The 27,248-nt window shown below is 47.4% G+C and overlaps 2 protein-coding genes across 10 annotated transcripts in view; one reads left to right on the top strand and one right to left on the bottom strand.

Moving 5' to 3' along the window:
- LOC107966625 (probable E3 ubiquitin-protein ligase DTX2) overlaps positions 1 to 27,248 on the bottom strand; it is a 60,701-nt gene that overhangs the window by 6,883 nt on the left and 26,570 nt on the right. The window contains exons 11-17 of one of the 9 annotated variants that reach the window (XM_063814442.1): positions 23,053 to 23,192; positions 20,975 to 21,061; positions 20,695 to 20,797; positions 19,324 to 19,507; positions 16,167 to 16,253; positions 15,753 to 15,907; positions 5,130 to 11,430 (exon numbers count right to left, since the gene is read on the bottom strand). In XM_063814442.1, coding sequence (XP_063670512.1) covers positions 16,221 to 16,253; positions 19,324 to 19,507; positions 20,695 to 20,797; positions 20,975 to 21,061; positions 23,053 to 23,192 — 547 coding nt within the window. In that variant the 3' untranslated portion in view covers positions 5,130 to 11,430; positions 15,753 to 15,907; positions 16,167 to 16,220. Of the gene's footprint in view, positions 1 to 5,129; positions 11,431 to 15,752; positions 15,908 to 16,166; positions 16,254 to 18,045; positions 18,171 to 19,323; positions 19,683 to 20,694; positions 20,808 to 20,974; positions 21,062 to 23,052; positions 23,193 to 27,248 lie in introns of those variants that run through there. The other 8 variants (XM_063814443.1, XM_063814448.1, XM_063814445.1 and 5 more) reach the window with 8 other exon arrangements.
- Positions 194 to 12,705, top strand: LOC129135494 (putative speedy protein E21). The gene is made up of 8 exons (XM_054655691.2): positions 194 to 2,689; positions 3,635 to 3,853; positions 5,159 to 5,386; positions 6,416 to 6,474; positions 7,701 to 7,786; positions 9,829 to 10,147; positions 10,270 to 10,374; positions 11,228 to 12,705. The coding sequence occupies exons 1-7, from the start codon at positions 2,530 to 2,532 to the stop codon at positions 10,327 to 10,329; spliced, it is 1,131 nt and encodes a 376-aa protein (XP_054511666.2). The 5' UTR covers positions 194 to 2,529; the 3' UTR covers positions 10,330 to 10,374; positions 11,228 to 12,705.

Below are 27,248 nucleotides of genomic sequence, written 5' to 3'. Positions count from 1 at the left end.
AATCCGCTGGGCATTGTGGCATATGACTATACTCCCAGCTACTTGGGAGGCTGAAGTGGGAGGATCACTTGAGCACAGGAGTTTGAGGCTGCAGTGAGCCATAAACGTGCCAGCCTGGGCGACAGAGTGAGACTCTGTCTCCAAAAAAAGAAAAGTATTTTAGCCATTTTTTTTTTTTTTTTTTTTTGCCATGGTGTCTCGCTCTGTCACCCAGGCTGGACTGCAGTGATGCAATCTCGGCTCACTGCAACCTCCGCCTTCCAGGTTCAAGCGATTCTCCTGCCTCAGCCTCCCAAGTAGCTGGGATTACAGATGTACACCCCCACGCCCAGCTCATTTTTTCTGTATTTTTAGTAGAGACGGATTTAAACATGTTGGACAGGCTGGTCTCGAACTTCTGACCTCTGGTGATCTGTCTGCCTCTGCTTCTTAAAGTGGTAGGATTACAGGCATGAGCCACCGCGCCTGGTTTGCCAATTTTTTGACAACATATCAATAACATTTACGATGGGCACGGCCTCAGTGTAGTGTGTCTAGACAAGGTGGCCGGAAGAGAGAGGAACATGCAAACCAGGCTTGAAGATGAGCTAAATCAGAGCTTTTCATTCCACAAAAGAGAAATTTTAATGGGGTCAGAACATTGATCTTCTAATATTTGAAAGCCTGTTAACTAGGAGAGAGAGAGCAAACTATTTTGTTGTAGGAGGACCCACCCAGCTCTGACGGTTTAAAGCGTCATGAATGCGAATTTGAACTCCAGAAAAGCAGAGCTTCCTAACAATGGGACTTCCACAGCAATGGGATCTGCTTCCTCTTTCAGTTTGTGCCTTTTCTATGAGCAAGAGACTCCTAGGAAAACAGCAGCCCATTAGGAAAACGTGTGGGAACTCACTCGCGGGTTCTTTATTTTTTTTGAGATGGAGTTTTGCTCTTGTTGCCCAGGCTGGAGCACAATGGTGCGATCTTGGCTCCCTGCAACCTGCGCACTATGAGTTCAAGTGATTCTCCAGCGCCCTCTCCTGAGTAGCTGCGATTACAGGCATCCACCACCATGCCTGGCTAATTTTTTGTATTTTTAGTAGAGATGGGGTTTCACCATGTTGTCCAGGCTGGTCTCAAACTCCTGACCTCAAGTGATCCACCCACTTTGGCCTCCCAAAGTGCTGGGATTACAGGCATGAGCCACTGAGCCCAGCCGGGAACCCACAGGTTTTTTGGATGGTCTCTGAATGTCATGTAACTCTTTTATTTTTTATTAAAAAAATTTTTTTTGACACAATATCTTGCTGTGTTGCCCAGACTGGAGTGCAGGGGCAAGATCATGGCTCACTGCAGCTTCTAACTCCTGGGCTCAAGTGATCTTCCTGTCACATGAGTCTCCCAAGTAGTTGGAACACAGGTGCCAGCCACCACACCTGGCTAATTTGGTTTGGTTTGGTTTTTTTAGAGATGGGCTCTTGCTATGTTGCCTATACTGGTCTTGAACTGCTGGCCTCAGGCAATCTTCCTCCCTTGGCCACCCAAAGTGCTGGGATTACAAGCATGAGCCACTGTGCACAGCTGAAATTTTTGACTTAGTCTTTTTGTACATGTGATATTTTATTCATAGAATCCATAAATGGAAGGGAAATTTCTGAGTTCAGAGCAATACATATGATACAAAACTTGATATACAGACTAGAGTTTCTTAGCCGAACTGGAGGGTCTGGCTTAGGTAATCCATGGATTCCCTGAAATTGGAGACACCATTGGAAATATGTGTGAGCTCAGGGGCAGTTTCCTATGATTTTTAGGCCTCAAAATGTCTCTTGGACTCAAAATTGCCTTAGGGCAGAGGACGTGTGTACCCCCAGTACAGAATCTCGGACAGTGAATGTGAGTAAACATTCGGCAGAAAAGCTCTGCCAAACTGAGTGCTCTCATGTGACTTTTTCATCAAGTCAGTATTCCTGGGATCTCTTGTACATGATAATCTCACTCTTGTACATGATAATCTCACTCTTGTACATGATAATCTCACTCTTGTACATGATAATCTCACTCTTAGAAGGTTTCATCGTTTCTGCTTACCCTAGTTTTCTTTCCCACTCTGTTCCCTCTCCCACCAGACTGGACTCTGAAATGGGCATGTACAGAGACGAAGAGACCCCAACATGCTTCAGGCTTTGAGTGGAGAGGACAAAGCCTCTGCTGGGACAGGGAACAGAGGGATGTGGAGTCCCTGAAGATGCTTTTGGACAATGGTCTGAGGTTGGGACAGTGGCAGGAGATACCATTCACCCAGGATCTCCAGGACAAGAGATCAGAATGGCAGTTACAAGTGTTTTTTTTCAAACTGGTTGCCAGGTTGGCATGAGCCATGACATCAGAGATTCCGACCTTCCTGATTGGAGGGACCGGACTCCGTGGTGCCTGGAGATCAGTTGGACAACAGTATCTTCTCAGAGCTGTTCTCCACTCCTGACTTCTCCTAGGCTTGAGAATTGATAACATACTCTTCTGGATCCGAGCAGTGTCCAGAAGAAGGCCATGGACAGAACGGAGACTAGGTTCCGTAAGAGGGGACAGATTACGGCAAAGATCATGACCAGCCGTCAACCGCACCCCCAGAATGAGCAGACTCCCCAGCAGAGCACCTTGGGGTACCCCCTCCAGGAGGTGGTGGATGATGAAGCGTTAGGACCATCAGGTGAGGGGACTGGTGGAAGAAGAGGTGGGATAGGATTGACTAAGACGAAGGAAGGGGGCCGGGTGCGGTGGCTCACGCCTGTAACCCCAGCACTTTGGGAGGCCGAGGCGGGTGGATCACCTGAGGTCAGGAGTTGAAGGCCAGCCTGGCCAATATGGTGAAACCTCATCTCTACTAAAAGTATAAAAATTAGCCAAGTGGTAGTGGTGCACACCTGTAATCCCAGCTACTCAGGAGGCTGAGACAGGAGAATCACTTGAGACTGGGAGGAAGAGGTTGCAGTGAGCTGAGATCACACTACTGCACTCCAGAAAAAAGAAAAGAAAAGAAAAGAAGGGTCAGCGGTCAGGAAGGAGAACCTGAGGAGGCTGTGTGGGAAGAATGGAGAAATTCAGGCTGGGTGCGGTGGCTCACACCTGTAATCCCAGAACTTTGGGAGGCCAAGGCAGGCGGATCACTTGAGGCCAGGAGTTTGAGACCAGCCTGGCCAACATGGTGAAACCCTGTCTCTACTAAAAGTACAAAATTGAGCTGGGCATTATGGCAGGCACCTGTAATCCCAGCTACCTGAGAGGCTGAGGCAGAAGAATAAATGGAATCCAGGAGATGGATGTTGCGGTGAGCTGAGATTGCACCACTACACTCCAGCCTGGGTGACAAAGCAAGATTCTGTGTCAAAACAAAACAAAACAAAAAAGGAGGGACTCAGAGAGCCAGGGACCAGGGAAGGACATGAAGCAGTGTTCGGAGGACAGAGAGAGAGAAGAATGGGGAGGGGAAGGAGTGGCACATGGGGTTGAGCAGAGGAGAAAATCAGAAAGATGGCTTAGAGAAGCCAGCAGTCTGCGAGTCTGGGGAGGATGGAGAGTGGTTTGGGGTTTGGGTTCGGGGTCTAAGGTGATCAGATGCAGAAGCATTACACGGTGGCCTGGTTTCTTTACTCAGCCCCTGGGGTAGATCCCAGCCCCCCATGTAGGTCCCTTGGCTGGAAAAGGAAGAAGGAGTGGTCAGATGAATCTGCGGAGGAGCCGGAGAAGGAGCTCGCCCCTGAGCCTGAGGAGACCTGGGTAGTGGAGACGATGTGTGGGCTCACGATGAAGCTGAAGCAACAGCAAGTGTCACCCTTCCTCCCTGAGCACCACAAGGACTTCAACAGTCAGCTTGGTAGGAGGACACCCCAGAGAGCACCTCCAATCCTGTTCTTTCTAAAAAGAGGAAACTTCCAATAACCACACTTTTCCAATGGGAAAGATACGCCCCCAGTGGGTGAGCTCTCCACGCAGGAGGACTCAGAAGTGATCACTCATGAGGGACACTTAGGAGACGATAGAGGACTAGGCTAGACTTGATAAAGTTTGGCGCTTGGGATGAGAAAGCTTGGTTTCGGGCCAGGTGCAGTGGCTCACGCCTGAGATCCTAGCACGTTGGGAGGCTGAGGCAAGAGGATTGCTTGAACTCAGGACTTTGAGGCTGCAGTGAGCTATGACTGCACCACTGCACTCCAGCCTGGGTGACAGAGCAAAACCCTGTGTCAAAAGAAAAACGAAGGCCGGGTGTGGTAGCTCATGCCTGTAATCCCATTACTTTGGGAGGCTGAGATGGGTGGATCACTTGAGGTCAGTTGTTCGAGACCAACCAGACCAATATAGCGAAACCTCATTTATACTAACAATACAAAAATTAGCCAGGCATGCCTGTTATCCCAGCTACTCAGGAGGCTGAGACAGGATAATCGCTTGAACCCAGGTGGAAGAGGCTGCTTTGAGCCAAGATAGCGCCACTGCATTCCATTCTGGGTGAGAGAGTAAGACGCTGTCTCAAAAAAAAAAAAAAAAGAAGGAAGGGCCCAGAAGTCAGGAAGGAGCATGTGAGGAGGGTGTGTGGGAAGAATGGAGGTACTGAGGCAGGGTGCAGTGGCTCACACCTGTAATCCCAGCACTTTGGGAGGCCAGGCAGGCAGATCACTTGAGGCCAGGAGTTGGAGACCAGCCTGGCCAACATGGTGAAACCCTGTCTCTTCTAGAAGCACAAAAATGAGCTGGGCGTTCTGGTGGGCACCTGTAATCCCAGCTACTTGGGAGGCTTAGGCAGGAGAATCACTGGAACCCAGGAGGCAGAGGTTGCAGTGAGCCAAGATCGCACCACTATGCTCCAGCCTAGGCCACAAAGGAAGACTGTTTCTCAACAACAACAACAACAACAACAACAACAACAAAAAAAGGGACTCAGAGAGCCAGGGACCAGGGAAGGATATGAGGAAGTGTTCTGAGGACAGAGAAACGGGAGAATGGGGAGGAGAAGGAGCGGCACATGGAGCTCAGCAGAGGAGACAGACAGAAGGAAAGATGGCTTGGAGAAGCCAGCAGTCTGCGAGGCTGGGGAGGATGGAGAGTGGTTTGGGGTTTTGGGTCGGGCTCTAGTGTGATCAACTGCAGAAGCATTACACCGTGGCCTGGTTTCTTTACTCAGCCCCTGGGGTAGATCCCAGCCCCCCGCATAGGTCCTTTTGCTGGAAAAGGAAGATGGAGTGGTGGGACGAATCTGAGGAGTCGGAGGAGGAGCTACGGAAGGTGCTCGCCCCTGAGCCTGAGGAGATCTGGGTGGCAGAGATGCTGTGTGGCCTCAAGATGAAGCTGAAGCGACGGCGAGTGTCGCTCGTGCTCCCTGAGCACCACGAGGCCTTCAACAGGCTGCTTGGTAGGAAGACACCCCAGAGAGCACCTCCAATCCTGTTCTTTCCAAAAACAGGAAACTTCCAATAACCACACTTTTCCAATGGGAAAAATATGCCCCAGTGGGTGAGCTCTCCATGTGGGAGGAATGTGAAGTGATCACTCATGAGGGACACTTAGGAGATGATAAAGGATTAGGTCAACTTGATAAAGGTCAGCGCTTGGGATAAGAAAGCGTGGTTTTGGGCCAGGCGCGGTGGCTCCTGCCTGAGATCCCAGCACGTTGGGAGGCTGAGGCAAGATGATTGCTTGAACTCAGGACTTTGAGGCTGCAGTGAGCTATGACTACAACACTGCACTCCAGCCTGGGTGACAGAGCAAAACCCTGTCTCAAAAGAAAAACCAAGGCTGGGCACAGTAGCTCATGCATGTAATCCCAGCTACTCGGGAGGCTGAGACAGGAGAATCGCTTAAACCCGGGAGGCAGAGGTTGCAGCGAGCCAAGATCAGGCCACTGCATTCCAGCCTGGCCCACAGAGCAAGACTCTGTCTCAAAATAAATTAATCAATAAATAAAAATAAAAATCCAAGAAAAACAAAATCAATAAACAAAGAAAGTGGTTTCAGCTGTGCCCTCTGAAACTTAATGTCTCTTACTGACTTTTCTAAACCTAAGTGTCTCCATCCATAGTGGGGGATACCAAGGCCATGGTCACACCCTGATGTGACTGTCTCATGACGAAATGATGGGAATTCCTCTATGACTCTGCAGTGGTCCCTCCGTGTCTGCTGGAGGGGCTCCTGGCTGATTCCCAGCTCTACATCCTGTAGATTCTCACACCCAGGGCCTCCTTCGGCCTCTTCTCAGGGGAGTCTCAGAGCAGGAGCCTCTCTCCCTTGCCCAGTGAAAGTCATTCTCCCCTCTCCCATCCACCTCACCCGCGGCCACAATCCTGAGACTTCCCCCCGGGAGGCACACTTCTCCTCGCTGCCCTGCTGCTCCCACGGAAACCCTGTCCTGCTTCTCACACTGACATCTGCTCTCTAATCACAGAGGATCCTGTCATTAAAAGATTCCTGGCCTGGGACAAAGATCTGAGGGTGTCGGACAAGGTAAGGTTGTTCTCCATGTAACTGTTCCTGTTCCAACGCATGGCTGGGGGGAGGGCGCAGCTTCCAAACCCACAGTTCTCCCTCCACCACCTCCCACCAGATGCTCCTACAGTCTTTCTTTTTTTTTTTTTTTTTTTTGTGAGACAGAGTCTTGCTCTGTTGCCCAGGCTGGAGGGCAGTGCCTCTATCTTGACTCACTGCAGCCGATGCCTCCCGGGTTCAAGCGATTCTCCTGCCTCAGCCTCCAAGCAGCTGGGATTACAGACATGAACCACCACGCCTGGCTAATTTTTGTGTTTTTAGTAGAAACGGGCTTTTGCCATGTTGGCCAGGTTGGTCCTGAACACCTGACCTCAGGCGATCCACCCGCCTTGGCCTCCCAAAGTGCTGAGATTATAGACGTCAGCCACTGTGCCCGACCAGCTCCCACAGTCTTGAGTCTTGGCACCCACAAATTTTTTTTTTGTGAGACAGAGTCTAGCTCTGCTCCCCAGGATGGAGTGCAGTGGCATGATCATAGCTTATTGCAGCCTCTAATTCCTGGGCTCAAGCAATCTTCTTTCCTCAGCCTCCTGAGGAGCTCGGAGTAGGCACATGCCACCATGCTCAACTAATTTTTGAAATGTTTGTAGAAACAGGGTCTCACTATGTTGCCCAGGTTGTTCTCCAACTGTTGGGCTCACATGATCCTCCTGTCTCCACCTCTCAAAGTACTGGGATCACAGGCTTGAGCCGCCACTCCCGGCTATTCTTGGTCTTTTTATGATTTGTCAGCATCTCCCTCAGGATTCTGCTGGTCTCTTGCAGAGTGAATGAGTGGCCCCTGCCTCTCCTATGGGTCCTTTGGGATCTGAGCTCTGGGCCACAGTCTGGCCACAGCCCTGAAGCTCCTGGCCCCTCTACTCTCAGCTCTTTGGGACAGTTCTCTGCCTGGCACACAAATGACCCTCCTGACACCAGCCGACCTAGACACACCCCCTCCAAAGATACCATCGGAGCCCACCATCCTGGGAGCATCACCCAAAACCCTTCCTCTGGCTTCTTGGGTTTGCATCCGACCTTCGAATACCCCTCCATCCCGCAATTTCCAAATGAGTACAGTCACCCCAACACTGAGGTCCCTTCTCTGATGGGCAGCCCCTCCCCAGACCCTCATTCCCCCTCTCCACAATCTTCCTCTTCCAAGATGTGACCTCCCCCTCTCTGTGTTCCTTTCTCTCCATCAGTATCTCCTGGCTATGGTCATAGCGTATTTCAGCCGGGCCGGCTTCCCCTCCTGGCTATACCAACGCATTCATTTCTTCCTGGCTCTGTGAGTGGTTTGCTGCCTCCTATCCGTCAATATCCAATGCCCTGGGACAGCGGGGGAAGTGGGATTCCAGCCTTTCATTTATTCTTTCACCTATTTGTCCTCTTTACTCTGTGTACAAAAAAGAGAGGATTATACCATCATAGACTGTTGTTTCTAAACAGAAACTCAGGCTGGGCACAGTGGCATATGCCTGTAATCCCAGCGCTTTGGGAGGCCGAGGCAGGCGGATCACCTGAGGTCAGCAGTTCGAGACCAGCCTGGCCAACATGGCCAAACCCCGTCTCTACTAAAAATAGAAAAATTAGCTGGGCATGGTGGAGTGCATCTGTAATCCCAGCTACTCGGGAGGCTGAGGCAAGAGAACCCTTTGAACCCAGGAGGTGGAGGTTGCAGTAAGCTAAGGTCGAGCCACTGCACTCCAGCCTGGGTGACAGAGTGAGACTTTTTCTCAAAAAAAAAAAAAAAAGCCAAAAAAACAAACTCCAATGCCAGTGTACAAATAAAAGAATAAAACAAAAGGAACCATAAACCGCTCCTAAGGGGAAAAGAAAAGGAGTGGAGGAGCGGACATGCCACTTCCTCCAGCAAGCAGACGTTTCTGGTTCTTCTCTCTCTCTCCTTCCCACATCAACCACAAACGCCATCAACCTCCTCTGGGTTCCCATGACAGAGGCCACAGTTCAGGTCCCCCTCGCATCACTCGAATCCACTGTCAAATGCTCCCCGCTGGGGTCTCCTGGAGTCTCTCCCCAAGCCAGGGGGCTTCCTAGTGCAGCCTGAACATCTTTCCAAAGCACCACAACCTCACTGCCCACCTGAACAACTTCCTTAGCTGATGCCTTTCTCTATCGAGGCCAGGGTCCACAGTGCCAATTCTACCCTCTCTACAATCTCTACAACCACACTGGCTCGCCATCTTGGTATTTCCTGGCTCGGCTTCACTGCTCCTTCCAAATGCCCTCCACTCGACTTTGTGTTTGTGTTTTCTGTCTGGGTGTCCCGCACACATGTGGCTCTGAAGGGAAGGACCCATTCCTTGAAGTCAGTTCACCCCACAGCCTCTGTGATGCCTTCCCTCATCTTCCAACTTCTGCATGCCCGTAGCTCTCTAGTTACATCCTGGACACTGGGATTAGGTCATCTGCCTTGATTACTCCCAGTCCCATTAGACTAGATGCCTGTAGAAGGCAGGGTCCTGGCAAAATATCAATGTATTCAATTTCTTTTATTTTTTTGAGACAGACTTGCCCTGTCCCCCAAGCTGGAGTGCAGTGGTGAGATCATAGCTCACCGCAGCCTCCATATCCTGGGCTCAAGCGATCCTCCCACCTCAGCTTCTTTATTAGCTCCGACTACAGGGCTGTGCCACCACACCTGGACAGTTTGTTTGTTTGTTTGTTTGTTTCTTGAGACAGAGTCTTGCTTTGCCTCTCAGGCTGGAATGGAGTGGCCCAATCTCAACTCACTGCAACCTCCGCCTCCTGGGTTCACACAATTCTTATGCTTCAGCCTCCTGAGTAGCTAGGCCTAACGGGTGTGCCACCGCACCAGGCTGATTTTTGTATTTTTAGTAGAGATGGGGTTTCTCCGTGTTGACCAGGCTGGTCTCCAACTCCTGGTCTCAAGCGATCCACCTGCTTCAGCCTTCTAAAGTTCTGGGATTACAGGCATGAGCCACCGCGTCTGGCATATTTCTTCTATTTTTAATAGAGACGAGGGTCTTGCTATGTTGCCCAGGCCCGTCTCAAACTCCTGGCCTCAAGTGATCCTCCTGCTTTGGCCTCCCAATGTGCTGGGATTCCAGGCATAAGCCACCACTCTCAGCCACCAGTTGGGTTTTTGTCTCCATCCTGAAGGAGTGGGAGACGCCCTTGATCGGTCTCTGTCCAGCAGAGCCCTCCTGAGGAAGGCATGGCTCTCTGCAGGGTGGGTGCCAGTCCTGAGCTAGGGACGGTCCCTTACCTTCCTCTCTGGGAAGCTGACCTCAGCCGGAGGCCTCTCCTGGTGGTGCCCCTGAGCAGCAACCTGATTTCTGTCCTCAGCTACCTGGCCAATGACATGGAGGAGGACGATGAGGACTCCAAAGAAAACATCTTCCACTTCCTGTATGGGAAGACCCGCTCTCGCATACCCTTGCTCCGTAAGCGTTGGTTCCAGTTAGGCCGTTCCATGAACCCGAGGGCCAGGAAGAACCACTCTCGCATACCCTTGGTCCGTAAGCGTCGGTTCCAGTTACGCCGTTGCATGAACCCGAGGGCCAGGAAGAACCGCTCTCAGATAGTCCTGTTCCAGAAACGTCGGTTCCACTTCTTCTGTTCCATGAGCGGCAGGGCTTGGGTTTCCCCGGAGGAGTTGGAGGAGGTGAGTGGGGCCTGGGGAGGTGGAGGAGGTGGGGAGGAATTGGGTGGGCTGGAGGCTGGATGAGGGGAGAGAGGGGTAACCTGGCGAGTCCCCGTCTTCTCAAAGGGCGTTTGTTTTTCCAGATCCAGGCTTATGACCCAGAGCACTGGGTGTGGGCGCGAGATCGCGCTCGCCTTTCCTAGAGCTCCAGGGACCGTGGAGGCCTGAGGTCATCGGCCTGAGAGAAGGTACATCTGCATCCTCCGGGGTAAAGGCAGAATGTTGGGGTCTATTTCGGACATCCGAAGAACCCAATTGCTTGATCCGGCTTCAAGCCTGGGCAACGTGGCGAGATCCCCTCTCCACAAAAATACAAAAATTAGCCAGGCGATGTGGGACGCATCTCTACTCCCAACTACTCAGGAGGCTGAGGCGGGAGGATCGCTGGAGCCTGGAAGGTCGGGGCCGCACGGAGCCCTGATCCTGCCACTGCACTCCAGTCTGGGCGACAGAGTGAGACCCTGCCTCAAAAATAATCATAAATACTGAGTTTGGGGAGGTTCATTATGATTGACGCACTTGAGTTACCGATTTGGGTCGAGGGTTCAGTGAAGCTTTGGTTTACCTCTTGTGCAGCTAACCACATTGAGCACAGAGCATGAGACTTCATCATGAGGAGGTAGGATTAAGGATTAGGCTTCTGGACTCGTGGTTCATGATGTTGTCACATTACAAACACATCTAGCATGGTTACAAGTCTGGATCTTAAGTGACACAAAAGGCCCCAGCTGTGATGAAGTCCAAAGCCACATTCTCTGAGGGTGCCCTACTCCCTGGGCAGACCCACCCAAAGTCCTTGCTATGAAGCAGAGCACTGGGGCTGACCTTGGGTGTATTAAGTGAGTTTTGGAGTCGTGGTCACCAAAGTGTGAGTTTCACAGTTGAACACGATGGTTCAGAAGCAGGGCATAGAATGAAAGGCAGCAGATAAAATTGCATTTCTCAATTGCTCTGAACTCTAGACTTGACATGAGACGTGAATAACCTTCCTGTCTAGAGAGCTGCCTCCTTGAAGTGTGACATTGTCTCTCTCACTTCCAGAACACCGGACCCAGGGGAGATGTGGATTTTCAGCAGGAACTTTATTCCAATGCTAATGGCAGACACCAGGAAGGAGGAGAGGAACCATTTGTGCACATCATCTAGAAGAACCTGGACCATTCTTGATGGAGCTCAATACAGTCATCACGTTGTCCTCCTAGGAGCAGGGGTGGGGGGAGGGGGGTGGGGTCCTTCTAGGAGTCCTTGGAGAAAACTAAGAAACCAGGAGTGTTTCCAGTTCCACCCTTTCCTGCGGTACCACCACCCTTTTTATATTGCTGAATTCCAACCTCCCTGGGGCGGAACCTGGAGGTCCTCTTTCTTACGGACTTGATTGCCACAGTCCAGAAGCATTTGAAGGCACAGTGCAGGGGCTCAGATTGGCACAGAATTCTTTTGTGAAATATCAGTGCCACAGATTGTAACAGATAGCTTCATGCACACTCTGCATTTTATTGGTTTGTTTGGGAAATGTTGGCCATTGAATTATTCATAGATTTATTTCAAATAGTTCGGAAATTGTTGTACTTTTGAAAACATGCTGTTCCTGTAGTTTTTTGATGAGAGTTATAGTTGTTATATATACATAAAGATAATTTTCTTTTCATTTTTAAGAGACAATTCTTTTTATCCTAAATATTTTATTATCTTTAAATTTGTTTCTGTATTATTATATGTGCTCCTGAAGCGAGCACTTTTTATCTATGATGCTTCCATAATAATCTCTTCTATTTATAGCTATTGGTAGTTCCCCACCAGAAAAAAACATAATTCTGGTGATAGAAATTTTTATTTGCTGTTTAGGTTTGTGACTGAATTGTGAGAATTCAGTTGTGATTTTTAACATGTCTCAGATATATATACTAACACATCTAATATATACTATCTATTTTATTGGTTTATTTTCAAAAACATGGATATAGAATTATTTAAATATTATTTTATTTATTGAAATATTTATTAAATATATTTATTTATTTAAATATTATTACTTTCAATATTATTTTAAATATTTTGGAAATACTGGTATTTTTGAATAGATGCTGTTTCTATAAAGCTGTGTGATGGGTGTTATAACTGTTGTATACACATACATATAATTTTGTTTTCCTTTTTAAGAGAGGATTCTTTTCATCCTAAATCTTTTACCTTTCAATCTTTGTATCTATTATTACACGTGCCGCTGAAGGGAGCATGGTTTTTATCTATGATACTTAGTTAACATATATATTACATTTATAGCTATGTGGTAGTTCCCCTAAATTCTTGTAAAAATAAATTTTTATTTGATATTTCATATATGTTTGAAATGTGAGAATTCAGATGTAATTTTTTACCTTGTTTTGGCATGTTTGTATGTTAAAGAGGATGTGTGTTCTAAAGGAGGACACGAGCTGTGTGTTTTCAAGAGAACAATAGAGTGCGTCTCTTGGGGAAACATAATAAAAATGAACTTTTCTCACCTTCACAGCAATTGTGATCATATTGGTCTGGATTGATTATTTGCTGCCCAGTGATATTTTTCCTTAATGGGGTTGTGGTTATTTGAACACATTTATTAGCTCTGGAAGATAATCCTGTGCTGTTTTTTATGTAGAAAAAACCATAAGGCTGGGTGCAGTGCTCACACCTACAATCCCTGCAGTTTTGCAGGTCACGGCGGGAGGATCACCTGAAGCCAGGAGTTTGAGGCCAGCCTCAGCAACATAGCATCTACATCTATTTTTAATTTTTATTTTTTAAAGAAAAACAATAGAAGAGAAGGCTGATCCCAAGCTACAGGGTTTTTTGTTTGTTTGTTTGTTTGTTTTGGAGACAGAGTCTTGCTCTGTCTCCCAGGCTGGAGTGCAGTGGCACAACCTCGGCTCCCTGCAACTTTCACCTCTGGGTACAAACAAATTATCCTGCCTCAGCCTCCCAAGTAGCTGGGACTACAGGCACCCGTCTGTACATCCGACTAACTTTTGTAAAAATAGTAGAGACAAGGTTTCACCATGTTGGCCAGGCTGGTCTCGAACTCCTGACTTCAAGTGATCCACCCACCTCGGCCTCCCAAAGTGCTGGGATTACAGGCATGAGCTACTGCGCCCAGATGCCAAGCTAGAGTTTTAAGGCAGGAAATGAGAGAAAGATATTGAGAGAGGAAAACCAGGTGGTAAGAAAACTCTAAAGGTGGCCGGGCATGGTGGCTCACACCCATGATCCCAGCAGGAGTTTGAGACCAGCCTGGCCAACATGGAGAAACCCTGTCTCTACTAAAAATACAAAAATTAGGCAGGCGTGGTGGTGCACGCCTATAATCCCAGCTATTTGGGAGGCTGAGGCAGGAGAATCACTAGCAGAGATTGTGTCTCCTCACCCCCTCTCAAAAAAAAAAAAAAAGAAAGTTCCTGCAGCAGTTAAAGCTGTGAAAGACAGGCACTCTGCCATGCAATTCTTTGTGATTTTTCTCTTTTCTTTTTGGAGTTGGGGTCTTGCGCTGTCACCCAGACTGAGGTGCAGTGGTGTGGTCATAGCTCACTGCGGCCTCAGACTCAAGCTCAAGCGATCCTGTTACCTTGCCTTTCAAATTGCTGGGATTATAAGCATGAGCCACTGCATCTGGCCTGTGTGACACAATTCTGTTTTTTATCTTTTTTTCTGGGGGGGGAGGGGGATGGAGTCTCGCTCTGTCACCCAGGCTGGAGTGCGGTGGCGTGATCTTGGCTCAATGCAAGCTCCGCCTCCTGGGTTCACGCCATTCTCCTGCCTCAGCCTCCCGAGTAGCTGGGACTACAGGCGCCCGCCACCATGCCTGGCTAATTTTTTGTATTTTTAGTAGAGATGGGGTTTCACTGTGTTAGCCAGGATGGTCTCGATCTCCTGACCTCGTGATCTGCCTGCCTTGGCCTCCCAAAGTGCTAGGATTACAGGCGTGAGCCACCGCACCCAGCCTATGTGATGCAATTCTGATGTCAACTCCCTGATGTTACCTCAAATGCCACAGGTTAAGGCCACCAGCCCCCACTAGGCTGCCCTCGCTTTAGACACACCTGCAGGCTTGGGTGTCCTCAGACCACATGTACTTCTCACCAACTGGCTGCAAATTTGGAGGTTCCCACCATGCCCTCAAGTTCGATAACTCACTAAAACAATTCACAGAATGCAGAAAAGCATGATACTTTCTTTCTCTTTTTTTTTTTTTTGAGACGGAGTCTTGCTCTGTCTCCCAGGCTGGAGTACAGTGGCCACCATGCTTGGCTAATTTTTGTATTTGTATTAGAGACGGGGTTTCGCCATGTTGGCCAGGCTGGTCTTGAACTCCTGACCTCAGGTGATCCACCCGCCTTGCAATCCCAAAATGCTGGGATTATAGGCATAGCCACCATGCCCGGTCGACTTCTAGAGTTTCAATAACAGAGATGTGATTCAAGAAGGGAGACATGTTTTGTAGATGGCAGGAGCTTCATGAAAAGAAGCCAGTGAAGGGCAGGACGTGTAGCTGTCTACCTACAGGAAACCAGCCAGGAGCCTCCCCACAGGGACTTCAGCACAGATGGCCGGGAAAATCTGCATTAACCTGACCTCTGGACCTAAGAGAGGACAAGGCCTTGACCATTTCTACAGACTCACAAGATGCAATCTCTGTGGTCCATGCCCATGGTGTGATCTGGGAAACAGGGGACCTTCTAAATGCCAACAACAAGGAAATCAAATGTGCAACAAACAGAAATACCGGCATTGACGTGGGCCATGGAGAGGCCTAAACAGATGACTGCAGTTCACTGCCAAGGTCATCAAAGGGGTGACTCTGAAATAATAAATTTCAGGTGCCACGGCCCAAATAGCTGCATGAGTTGGGGAAGTCCTCCACATGCCTCTGCTTCCTTCAGTACCTGTTTATGAAATAAGCCGAGGTACTTCCCTGGGGAATTTCCTTTCTCTTTCTTTCTTTCGAGACGGAGTCTTGCTCTGTCGCCCAGGCTAGAGTGCAGTGGTGCAATCTCGGCTCAATGTAACCTCTCCCTCCTGGGTTTTAGCAATTCTCCTGCATCAGACTTCTGAGTAGCTGAGATTACAGGTGCATGCCACCATGCCCAGCTAATATTTGTATTTTTAGTAGAGACAGGGTTTCACCATCTAGGCCAGGCTGGTCTTGAACTCCTGACCTCGTGATCCACCCGTCTTGGCCTCCCAAAGTGCTGGGATTACAGGTGTGAGCCATCACGCCCGGACTTTTGTTTTATTTTTTGAGACGACGTTTCACTCTTGTTGCCCACGCTGGAGTGCAATGGCACGATCTCAGCTCACTGCAACCTCCTCCTCCCAGGTTCAAGCGATTATCCTGCCTCAGCCTCTCGAGTAGCTGGGATTACAGACACCCAACACCAAACGCAGCTAACTTATTGTATTTTTAGTAGAGATGGGATGTCACCATGTTGGCCAGGATGGTCTTCAACCCCTGACCTCTAATGATCCACCTGAATTGGTTTCCCAAAATGTTGGGATTACAGGCACAAGCCACTGCGCCCAGCCCCTCCCATACCTCTTTTGGTCAAGGCAGCACAATTCAGAAGAATCTTGCCAGGGAAGACTGGTAAATGGACGTCGACGTGATGCCTATGGCTCCTGGTGGATTTAGATACCTCCTGGTGCTTCTTGATATCTTTACCAGTTGCACGGGGGCTTTTCCATGCCAGACTGAAAACGCAGGAGATCAATGATCAACCTTCAACTATTTACTAGCAGAACACTGAGGGGACTGTGCGGTCACCAATACCTCCTATTGCACTTGGATAAACACCTCCCAGGAAATACAGATGAATAGAAAGGACATAGTCAAACAAGCAGAATGGCTGCATTCCTTCAACCAGAAGGGCCATTAGTCTGTTTTCACACTGCTATAAAGAACTATGAGAAACTGGGTAATTTATGAAGAAAAGAGGTTTAATTGACTCACAGTTCTGCAGGCTGTACAGGAAGCATGGCTGGGGAGGCCTCAGGAAACTGACAATCACGGCAGAAGGCGAAGGGGAAGCAGGCACGTCTGGCCATGTTGGAGCAGGAGAGACAGAGAGAGTGAAGTGGGAGGGCTGCACGCTTTTAAACAACCAGATCCCACAAGCGCTCACTCAATATCACGAGAACAGCAAGGGGGAAGTCGGCCCCCATGAGCCAATCACCTCCCACCAGGTCCCTCCCACAACACTGGGAATTACAATTTGACATGAGATTTGGGTGTGGATACAGAGCTGAACCATGTCAAGGGTAGTTCAACCACTGAGATTGATTGATTGATTGATTGACTGAGATGGAGTCCTGCTCTGTTACCTAGGCTGGAGTGCAGTGGCACAATCTCGGCTCACTGCAACCTCCGCCTCCCGGGTTCAAGCGATTCTCCTGCCTCAGCCTCCCGAGTAGCTGGGACTACAGCACATGCCACCATGCCTAGCTAATTTTTGTATTTTTAGTAGAGACAGGGCTTCACCATGTTTGCCAGGCTGGTCTTGAACTCCTGACCTCGTGATCACCCTGCCTCGGCTTTTCTTTTGCTGGAATTACAGGCGTGAGCCACTGCACCCGGCCAACAACTGAGATTTAGAAGGCAGTCGAGTCCACTATACCGCACCTCACCTGGTTTCTTCCTCTGTTGGGGCCCCTCGTGGCCACTGTTCTGTTACTTTTTGGTCCTATTTATTTAAATGGATGGTGAGCTGTTTGTCCTCCAGGCTCCAACACTTCCACCTTCAGCTTGTATTACAACAATACCAGCCTTTCAAGCTACTCCGGGTGACCCCAGAACTCATTTGAACTCAGAAGCCCAAGAGTTTCATTCCTTTCACTTTAGGGGACTCAGTGCCCTGCTCAGCATGAAGTCGAAGCAGAAGCATGACCTCCATCCCTAATCCCTCAAGAATGAGGAGTGGAAGGTGTTGGCAGGAGGGTGGGGGTGAGGTTTGTAGATCTGTAACTGCATCAGACCAAATCTGGTTCAACTTTTTTTTTTTTTTTTTTGACGGAGTTTCACTCTTGTCACCCAGGCTGGAGTGCAATGGTATGAACTCAGCTCACTGCAACCTCCACCTCCTAGGTTCAAGTGATTCTGCTGCCTCAGCCTCCAGATAGCTGGGATTATAAGGGTGCACCACCACACCTGGCTAATATTTATATTTTTAGTAGAGACGGGGTTTTACCATTTTGGCCAGGCTGGTCTTGAAGTCCTGACCTCCACCTGCCTTGGCCTCCCAAAGTGCTGGGATTACAGGCGTGAGTCACTGCACCCGGCTCAGTTCAACTTTTATGTAATGAGGTTGTCAGTTGTTTTTCAATTGCCATGGACCCACAGGTTGAAGGGCATGTACCCTGTGCATGCCCAGGGTAACCAAGCATGCAACCACGGAGTGGAAACTAAAAGCTCGGCCTGAAGAGCTGAGACTGATTTAAGAACTGGACACTCCATGGCAGGAGCCAGGATCCAATCAGATTGAGTTTTGCTGTCACCCCATGGCAGGATCCAGTCAGATCACACCTCCCAGCATTACTTTATTGCAAGATCCAATCAAATCACAACTCATTGCCCTATGCTTATAAAACCTGACATAGCCCCCAGCTGGGTAAGGGAGATTTGAGTATTTCTTCCTGCGTTCTTGCTAGCTGACTTACAAAAAAGCTTTAAAAAAAAGGCCACGCGTGGTGGCTCATGCCTGTAATCCCAGCATTTTGGGAGGCTGAGGCAGGCAGATCACTTGAGGTCAGGGGTGCAAGACCAGCCTGGCCAACATGGTGAAACCCTATCTCTACTAAAAATACAAAAATTAGCTGGTCATGGTGACACATACCTATAATCCCAGCTACTTGGGAGACTGAGGCAGGAGAATCACTTGAACCCAGGAGGTAGAGGTTGCAGTGAGCCAAGATCACACCACTGCACTCCAGCCTGGCCGACAGAGTGAGAAGACTCTGTCTAAAAAAAGAACAGTTAAAATTAGCACCAAATGCTTTACGAGTAAAAAAAGTTTTTAGCTGCATATGTTTAAGTAACTTTTTAGATTGTAAAAAATACACATCCAAAATGGAAAGGCACAAAGAAGAGAGCAAAAAGTGCATGAGATCTCACATCCAAGGATAACCGCTGAGAACATGAAAGTGCTGACTCTTCCAGCCTTTATACTATACACATTTAGGCCGTTGTTTTGTTTTTATAAAACCGTAATCATATAATACAGATAGTTTTATAATCTGGTTTTTAAACACAACAATTACATAACATTTAGCTGTTTCTTTTGCATTCAGATTCATAAGGGTTCCAGTAACTCATTTATCAGAAAACCAAGAGAAATAGTCTCATTAAAATATAAGTACATAAGGCAGGCATGGTGGCTCACACCTATAATCCCAGCACTTTGAGAGGCCGAGGTGGGCGGATCACCTGAGGTCAGGAATTCGAGACCAGCCTGGCCAGCCTGGACCACATGGTGAAACCCCGTCTCTGCTAAAAATACAAAAATGAGCCAGGTGTGGTGGTGCGCGCCTGTAATCCCAGCTATTCAGAAGGCTGAGGCAGGTGAATCGCTTAAACTCAGGAGGTGGAGGTTGCAGTGAATCGAGATCGTGCCACTGCACTCCAGCCAGGGCGCCAAAGTGAGACTCCATCTCAAAAAAAGATAAAAATTAAAAATAAAAATAATATATATATATGTATATATATTTTTCCAGACAGGGTCTTACTCTGTCTCCCAGTCTGAAATACAGTGGCGCAATCATAGCTCACTGCAGCCTCAAGTTTCTGGGCTCAAGTGAATCTCCCACTTCAGCTTCCCAAGTAGCTGGAACTACAGGTGGATGCCACCATGCCCAGTCAATTTTTTTTTTAATTTTTCATAGAAACAGAGTCTCACTATGTTGCCCAGTCCTAATAAACACTATGTGATGAAAAGAAAAAAGTAAATCACCCTAAAGTTAAGTCTTTAATGTTAAGTCTTTAACGAGAAATGCAAATAAAGCATTTCTCAATAGATTATGGCAAGAGAATCAACTGAAGAATAAACATCTTTAGTAAATCTTTTGCTCATGTGCATTAACCAATACTCTTTAAAACCAAGATTAATTTACTGTACCTTCTTAATATTCCTTTGAAATTCCTTATGGCGCACAGGTAGTGTAGAAAATAACTGCTTCACGCTGACTGTGGTCCCTCTGGGGTGGGGGTAGGGGGTTTTCTGGATTATTTTCCCATCGTGATCAAACACCAGTCGAGTCCCAACCTTCACCGATGCAAGGCAGGTAGAAATGGTGACATCGCTGTGAGAGAATACCAGGCGTGGTGTGTTCAGTGAGAGACCCGTGATGTTGAGCATTGACTATGCTTTTCTTCACTTGCTTTTCTCTCAAAACTTTCTTAAAAAGCTGATGATCCCTCTGAGATAACCAAGATCTAAACGGTTGAGGAGTCATCATAAAATCTAAGGTTTGGCATCTAAAAGACAGTGAGACAGAGAGCACTAAACATGCTTTGTTTTGATAAAAGCTTTGATTTCATTTTTCAGGTTGAATTGCAAAACCATAAATGATCTCAAGGTTTATTTATTCACAAATAGAGATTTGTTTTGTTATTACTCTTCAAATAAAATTGTTTTAAAGAATTTTTTAAAGAATTAAAAAAATTTTTTAAATTTTTAAAGAATCCAAGAGATATTATAATTAAAATGTATATGTAGGGCAGGGTGCAGTGGCTCATGCCTGTAATTCCAGCACTTTGGGAGGCCGAGGAGCGCAGATCACTTGAGGCCTGGAGTTCCAGACCAGCCTGGGCAACATGGCAAAACCCCATCTCTACTAAAAATACAAAAATTAGCCAGGAGTGGTGGTGCACGCTATAGTCCCAGCTCTTCAGGAGGCTGAGGCACGAGAATCACTTGAACCTGGGAGGCAGAGATTGCAGTGAGCTGAGACTGTGCCACTGCACTCCAACATGGGTGACAGAGTGAGACTCTGTCTAAAAAAAAATATATATATATATATATACACATACATATATACACACACACATATGTGTATATATATACACACACATATATATGTATATATATACACACACATATATATGTATATATATATTTAAATATAATTATAAAAATTTAGTATCTGGGCTATAATTAAATAGTGCTTTGGTGAAATGTTTCCCTAAAATTTGATGATGAAAAGCAATGGTAACTATCATTTATTACCTATATGTTATGTTAAAATTGAGAAGTTACTGTTCTAATAAGGGTAACCATTTTTTTTAACAATACTATTTGCTTCATTTCATTCATTTATTTCCCACATTTCAGAAGTACTAGGACTTAGATTGGCAGTGAGACAAAACAGAATTCAGAAGCTAGAAGCTGAGATACCGAGATAGAAAACTGTAAATAATAACGATTCCAATTAACTTTCTGAGAGGTTTTTCTAAGGGGTCAAGTGAATGGATAAAAACATTGTATCACCTCAGTGCACACAGTGAGCTCAGAGCTTCCCCCTGAAAGCCGAAAGTTTCAACCTCAGTTAGGTCGGCAAACTCTTGAATCTTACATGTGTGATGTTTCAGAGCTGAAAGAGACTGTAAAGTAAGGACTAAGATACCTCAAGTGCTAAAACAACGGATATACATGATATCTAGTAACTGGCTGAAAAAACTGTTTTTGCGTTTCCCAAGACAGTGTTACTCAAAATTCTGAGACATGTGGCCCAATTATTTTATAATAGAATTAGAAAAAGTTAACTTACTTAAGCCTTCAAAGTTTTCTTCTTCTACCCCACATCCATTGTCTGAAACTTCAATGAGATCCACTCCATAGTCCTTAAGCTTTAGATCTAGAAAGTTTAAATATTTATGTATTTATTAAAAATGGACCCATGCTAGAATGGCATGAACCCGGGGGGGCGGAGCTTGCAGTGAGCCGAGATCGCGCCACTGCACTCCAGCCTGGGAGACAGTGAGACTCCGTCTCAAAAAGAAAAAAAAAAAAAAAAAAATGGACCCATGCTATAAGCTTTTATATTGATATTATTTATAACATATGCAAATTGAAGAGTCATAACTATACCTTTAGTTAAAAGTACGAGTATCATTTTGTGTATTTCATTTTTATAAAGCCCTTTCTGGCCATTTACTAGCCCAGATTAAATAGTTTAGCTTTTTCTTTCCTCTTTTTTTTTTTTTTTTTTTGTCCATAGGCTAGTCAAATGAAGCAGTTGGAGTGGAGAAGGAACAAAAATATCTGTAACTGGTTGTGATCAATTAGTGGTTAACACCGTTGCACTTTGACCAGCCTTTTCTTTTGAAAGAAATAATTTTAACATACCCAGTAAGGAGAAAGGGGGGCAGGCGCGGTTGTTCATGCCTGTAATCCCCGCACTTTGGGAGGCCAAAGTGAGCAGATCACCTGAGGTCAGGAGTTCCAGACTAGCCTGACCAACGTGGAGAAACCCTGTCTCTACTAAAAATACAAAATTAGCCAGGTGTGGTGGTGCATGCCTGTAATCCCAGCTGCTCATAAGGCTGAGGCAGAATTGCTTGAACCCAGGAGGCAGAGGTTGCGGTGAGCCGAGATCGTGCCGTTGCACTATAGCCTGGGCAACAAGAGCGAAAATCCATCTCAAAAAAAAAAAAAAAAAAAAAAGACAACTGGTTCTGGAATCAGACTTCCTGGATCCTATTTTATTAGCTTTATAATCCCAAAAAAAGGAAATTTCCTGTTCCTTAATTTCCTCATCTGTAAAATGAAGATAATAAGTTCTATCTCATAAAGTTACTCAGCTGATTAATAATTTTTTAGGTTTATTTTATTGTGTTATTTTTTTTTTTTCTTGTTTTTTTTTTGAGATGGAGTTTTGCTCTTGTCACCGAGGCTGGAATGCAGTGGCATGATCTGATCTTGGCTCACTGCAACCTCCACCTCCGAGGTTCAAGCAATTCTCCTCCCTCAGCCTCCCGAGGAGCTGAGATTACAGCCATGCACCATCACATCTGGCTAATTTTTGTATTTTTAGTAGAGACAGGGTTTTACCATGTTGGTTAGGCTGGTCTTGAACCCCTGACCTCAAATGATCAGCCCTGCTCTGCCTCCCAAAGTGCTGGGATTATAGATGTGAGCCACTACTCCACACCTATTTTATTTTATTTTATTGAGACGGAGTCTTGCTCTGTCCCAGGCTGGTGTGCAGTGGCACGATCTCGGCTCACTGCAACCTCTGCCTCCCGGGTTCAAGCAATTCTCATGCCTCAGCCTCCCAAGTAGCTGGGATTACAGGCTTCTGCCACCAGGTCCGGCTAATTTTTATATTTTTAGTAGAGACAGAGTTTCACCATTTTGGACAGGCTGGTCTCAAACTGCTGACCTCAGGTATCCACCCACCTTGGCCTCCCAAAGTGCTGGGATTACAGGTGTGAGCCACCACACCTGGCCTGCTTAATATTTTTAATAGAGATGAGGTCTCACCATGTTGGCCAGGTTGGTCTTGAACTCTGGCCTCAAGCAATCCCCCCACCTTGGCCTCTCAAAGGGCTAGGATTACAGGCGTGAAACACCACGCCCAGCTATTCTGCAAATTAAATGAGATATTTCTGTGCAATTCTTAGCATAACACCTGCCTGGCACACCATAAGAACACAATAAAAGCTGTTGTTAGTATTATTACTACCTAGCTAAGTACTAGGCACATAATAGGTGCTAACTTTAACTTAAAAATAATAATTTATTACTACATCAACACTTGATAGTCTTATTTCAATAACAAATGTTTCTTGACTACAACAACACCCACTAATCATTTCTTGTGGCTTAAAACTCTCCCAAACTTACCAATATTAGTGGCACCAGCATCCAGACTGTTTTCTACTAACTCCTTCACTGCAGTGCTTAGACTCAGTACCACTGGCCCAGAGCAAATCTGATGGACTGACTTCCGATCAATAGGTTTGATGGCCTTAGCAGGTTCTGTACTAAAGAAATGGTACAAGAAACAAAGCAAGTATTCAGCTATATATTTTCATCCTGATTTTAACTGTGGGAAATGACTCAACACTGCAAATAGTTTATGGGTCTAATCTGTTCATTTATTATATTAACAAATACATTTATTATATCCAGAAATAGAAACACTGTTTTACAATCCTTAAACATGTACCCAAAATACTTCTGGATAGATACTTCAAATTCAACAGATCCTTACTATCTAGGATCCACTTGGAGAAAACATACATTGTATCTCTCAAATTACCAAAATCTTTGGCAACAATGGTGTCTTCTTTCTTGAAAACTGAAAGCATGGCCTGGTGGGGTGGCTCATGCCTGTAATCGGCTAATTTTTGTATTTTTTTTTTAGTAGAGATGGGGTTTCACCACGTCGGGCAGGCTGGTCTTGAACTCCTGACCTCAAGTGATCCACCCGCCTTGGCCTCCCAAAGTGCTGGGATTACAGGCATGAGCCACTGCACCCGGCCCACCTGGATAACTTCTAAAAATATTTTATAGAGATTAGATGTTGGTATGTTTTATTTTGTTTTGCTTTTTTTGAGACAGAGCCTCGCTCTGTCGTCCAGGCTGGAGGGCAGTGGTGTGATCTCAGCTCACTGCAACCTCCGCCTCCCGGGTTCAAGCAATTCTCGTGCCTCAGCCTCCCAAGTAGCTGAAATTACAGGCGCCCATCACCATGCCTGGCTAATTTTTGTATTTTTAGTAGAGATGGCGTTTCACCATGCTGGCCAGGCTGGTCTCGAACTCCTGACCTCAAGTGATCCGCCTGCCTTGGCCTCCCAAAGTGCTGGGATTACAGACGTGAGCCGCCACACCTGTCTGAACCTAGATTCTGTTCTTGCAGTGTGAAGTTCCTGAATGTTATGGGAGCAGAGGTGCGATGTGATCAGGTTTAGAACCTGGTCCTGGCTGGGTGCAGTGGCTCACACCTGTAATCCCAGCACTTTGGGAGGCCGAGGTGGGTGGATCACCCGACGTCAGGAGTTTGAGACCAGCCTGGTCAACATGGTGAAACCCCGTCTACTAAAAATACAAAAAAATTAGCCAGGCACGGTGGCGCACGTTTATAGTCTCAGCTACCTGGGAGGCTGAGGCAGGAGAATCATTTGAACCTGAAGCTGGAGGTTGCAGTGAGCCGAGATCACACCACTGCACTCCAGCCTAGGCAACAGAGTGAGACTCTATCTTAAAAAAAAAAAAAAGAACAAAGAACCTGGTCCCTCTGGATACTGAGAGGGGAATGGGCGACGGGCAGGAGTGGACATGGAGAGTTCAGCTAGAGAGGAGCCAGGGACATCCCAGCGGGAGACAAGGTGGCTCTTGCTTGGGGATTGCAGGGATGATGGAGAGAAATGGGTGGCTTAGACACTCCAGGGAGGTAAAGCGATCGCTGGAAGTGAGAGCGAGGGAGGGGTGCTTCCTGGCTGCCTGTGCCCACCTGCTGCCATCCGAATTCCTTTGATGTTTGGCCTGCTGAGTCATCTGCAAGTCATTACCCCGCAACAGTTGCTGTTTTTCCTTTTTAACAATGCATTTGTTTTGAACCATTGAGCCATTATGTTCCGGGCCAATGGATTTTGTGGTGTTTCCCCAACTACACAGTCCTGGGGAATATTTTAAATGCCATTTAATAAAAAGTTCTGCACAATGCCGTTCCCGTGACATGTTCTGCTCAAAGCCGTCACGAGCTGGTATTCAAGGGGATGGGGTTCGGCTGAGGACCCTTTTAGGTGTGACAGTGCTGGGCAGAACGCCCTGGCATGGCTCCCCAGGGCCTGATGGGACTGTGCCTGTGCTGGGCAGTGCCCCCTCCCTTGGGTTCTTCTTCTTCTTTTTTTTTTCTTCAGATGGAGTCTCGCTGTGTTGCCCAGGCTGGAGTGCAGTGGTGTGATCTCGGCTCACTACAACCTCTGCTTCCCAGATTCAAGCGATTCTCCTGCCTCAGCCTCCCGAGTAGCTGGGACTACAGGCACGAGCCACCACATCTGGCTATTTTTTGTATTTTTAGTAGACACGGGGTTTTGCCATGGTGCCCAGGCTGGTCTCAAACTCCTGAGCTCAAGTGATCCACTTGCCTCAGCCACCCAAAGTGCTGGGATTACAGGTGTGAGCCACCATGCCCAGTCTTGTCTTTCAAAAATATTAACGATGTATTAATGTTCTTGTGAAACACACCTGCCGTTGAGATGACATCCCCAGCACCCCTTTTCCTGGGGCCTTGCCGTAAAGCAAACTGTGGTGGTGCACTCACTTGCAAAGCACAGAAGACTCCAATTTTTGCATTCACGCCCAGGCCACATCAGAAACTGGGCATGGCCTCTTCCCTCTGCCTTATCTCCCAATTCCTGCGGCCACCTCCTGCATATTTCTGGAATCCAACTCTTCCTCTCCAATCCTCTTTGTCTGCCCTGGTTCAGATCTGGTTCTTCCCAGCCCACAATCCCTGCTACCACCCCTTGGCCACCATGGGTGCCACTGCAGAACAGGACCATATACACCCCTGGTCTCTCTGAGTAGCTCTCTCTCCTCCTCTCTCCTTCTTCCCTCTTTTTAAAAAAAACTTTTTAGAGATGGGGTCTTGCTGTGTTGCCCAGGCTGGTCTTGAACTCTTAGGCTCAAGAGATCCTCCAGCCTCGGCCTCCTTCTTCCATTTGCCCTTCAAAATTCAGCTCAAGGCCGGGCATGGTGGCTGTCACCTGTAACCCCAGCACTTTGGGAGGCTGAGGTGGGAGGATCTGTTGAACTCAGGAATTTAAGACCAGCCTGGCCAACATGGTGAAATCCTGTCTCTACTAAAAATACAAAAAAATTAGCCAGGCATGATGGCAGGCACCTGTAATCCCAGCTACTTGGGAGGCTCAGGCAGGAGAATCACTTGAACCTGGGAGGTGGAGGTTGCAGTGAGCCAAGATCATGCCACTGCACTCCAGCCTGGGCAACAGAGCAAGATTCCATATCAAAAGAAAAGAAAAGAAAAGAAAAGAAAAAAAGTCAGCTCAGAAATAACCCCAGGGACCAGGCGTGGTGGCTCATACCTGTAATCCCAGCACTTTGGGAGGCCAAGGCAGATGGATCACCTGAGGTCAGGAGTTCGAGACCAGCCTGGCTAACATGGTGAAATTTCATCTCTACTAAAAATACAAAAATTAGCTGGGTGTAGTGGCAGGTGCCTGTAATCCCAGCTACTCCAGAGGCTGAGGCAGTAGAATTGCTTGAACCCAGGAGGCAGAGGTTGCAGTGACCTGAGATCGCACTGTTGCACTCCAGCCTGGGCAACAAGAGCAAAACTCGGTCTCAAAAAAAAAAAAAGAAAAAGAAAAGAAAGAAAGAACCCCTAGGAAGCCCCCTTGGCTCTCAGTGGGGGCCAGTAGCCTCCCCTGGGCTCCTGGACTATGATTCAGTCTTTACACCCTAGGTTCCAAGATCTGTTTAGACGGTGTTTCCAAAGTCAAGTTCCAGGCGGCTCCTGAGGGTGACGGCAGCTCCTCAGTGGGCTCAGAGAGGCTGTGCAGAAGGGAGGGGCAGCTGCAGGCTCGCATGGGAAGTCCCTGGCGCTGCGCCTGGCATCAGCACGGATTGTGACAGTAAGAACAAACACAGAAGGGCCCCAGGACATGCAAAAGCCTGTGGCCAACATGGCGAAACCCCATCTCTATTGAAAGTACAAAAATTAGCTGGGTGTGGTGGCAGGCACCTGTGATCCCAGCGACTCAGGAGACCAAGGCTCGAGAATCACTTTAACCTGGGAAGTGGAGGTTGCGGTGAGCAGAGATCGCGCCACAGCACTCCAGCCTGGGCAACAGAGTGAGACTCCACGTTTAAAAAAAAAAAAAAAAAGCCGTGGCAATCCTGCTCCTAGCTGGTCCTTGAACCCTGGGAGGATTAATTCATCTTTTCACACAGCAAACACCAACGGCCCCCTCCTTCTCCCTGTCATACCCCTCCGGGGCCGGGCCCCTAGCCAACTGTCTTGGGTCTGGATAGGACAGCGTGAGACAGTCTCTGCTGAAGGGTCACTGACA

This window comes from Pan troglodytes, chromosome 6 (assembly GCF_028858775.2).
Source record: "Pan troglodytes isolate AG18354 chromosome 6, NHGRI_mPanTro3-v2.0_pri, whole genome shotgun sequence".
Lineage (NCBI taxonomy): Eukaryota > Metazoa > Chordata > Mammalia > Primates > Hominidae > Pan > Pan troglodytes.
This window is presented reverse-complemented; position numbering and strand designations above follow the sequence as displayed.

What these genes read in the sequence shown, in the direction of transcription:
- LOC129135494 (XM_054655691.2), top strand. Translation starts at nt 2,530, where the DNA reads ATGGACAGAACGGAGACTAGGTTCCGTAAGAGGGGACAGATTACGGCA. An exon ending in ATCTGAGGGTGTCGGACAAG is followed by an intron (nt 6,475 to 7,700) that starts GTAAGGTTGTTC and finishes TCTCTCCATCAG; the next exon opens with TATCTCCTGGCTATGGTCAT. An exon ending in ATTCATTTCTTCCTGGCTCT is followed by an intron (nt 7,787 to 9,828) that starts GTGAGTGGTTTG and finishes TTCTGTCCTCAG; the next exon opens with CTACCTGGCCAATGACATGG.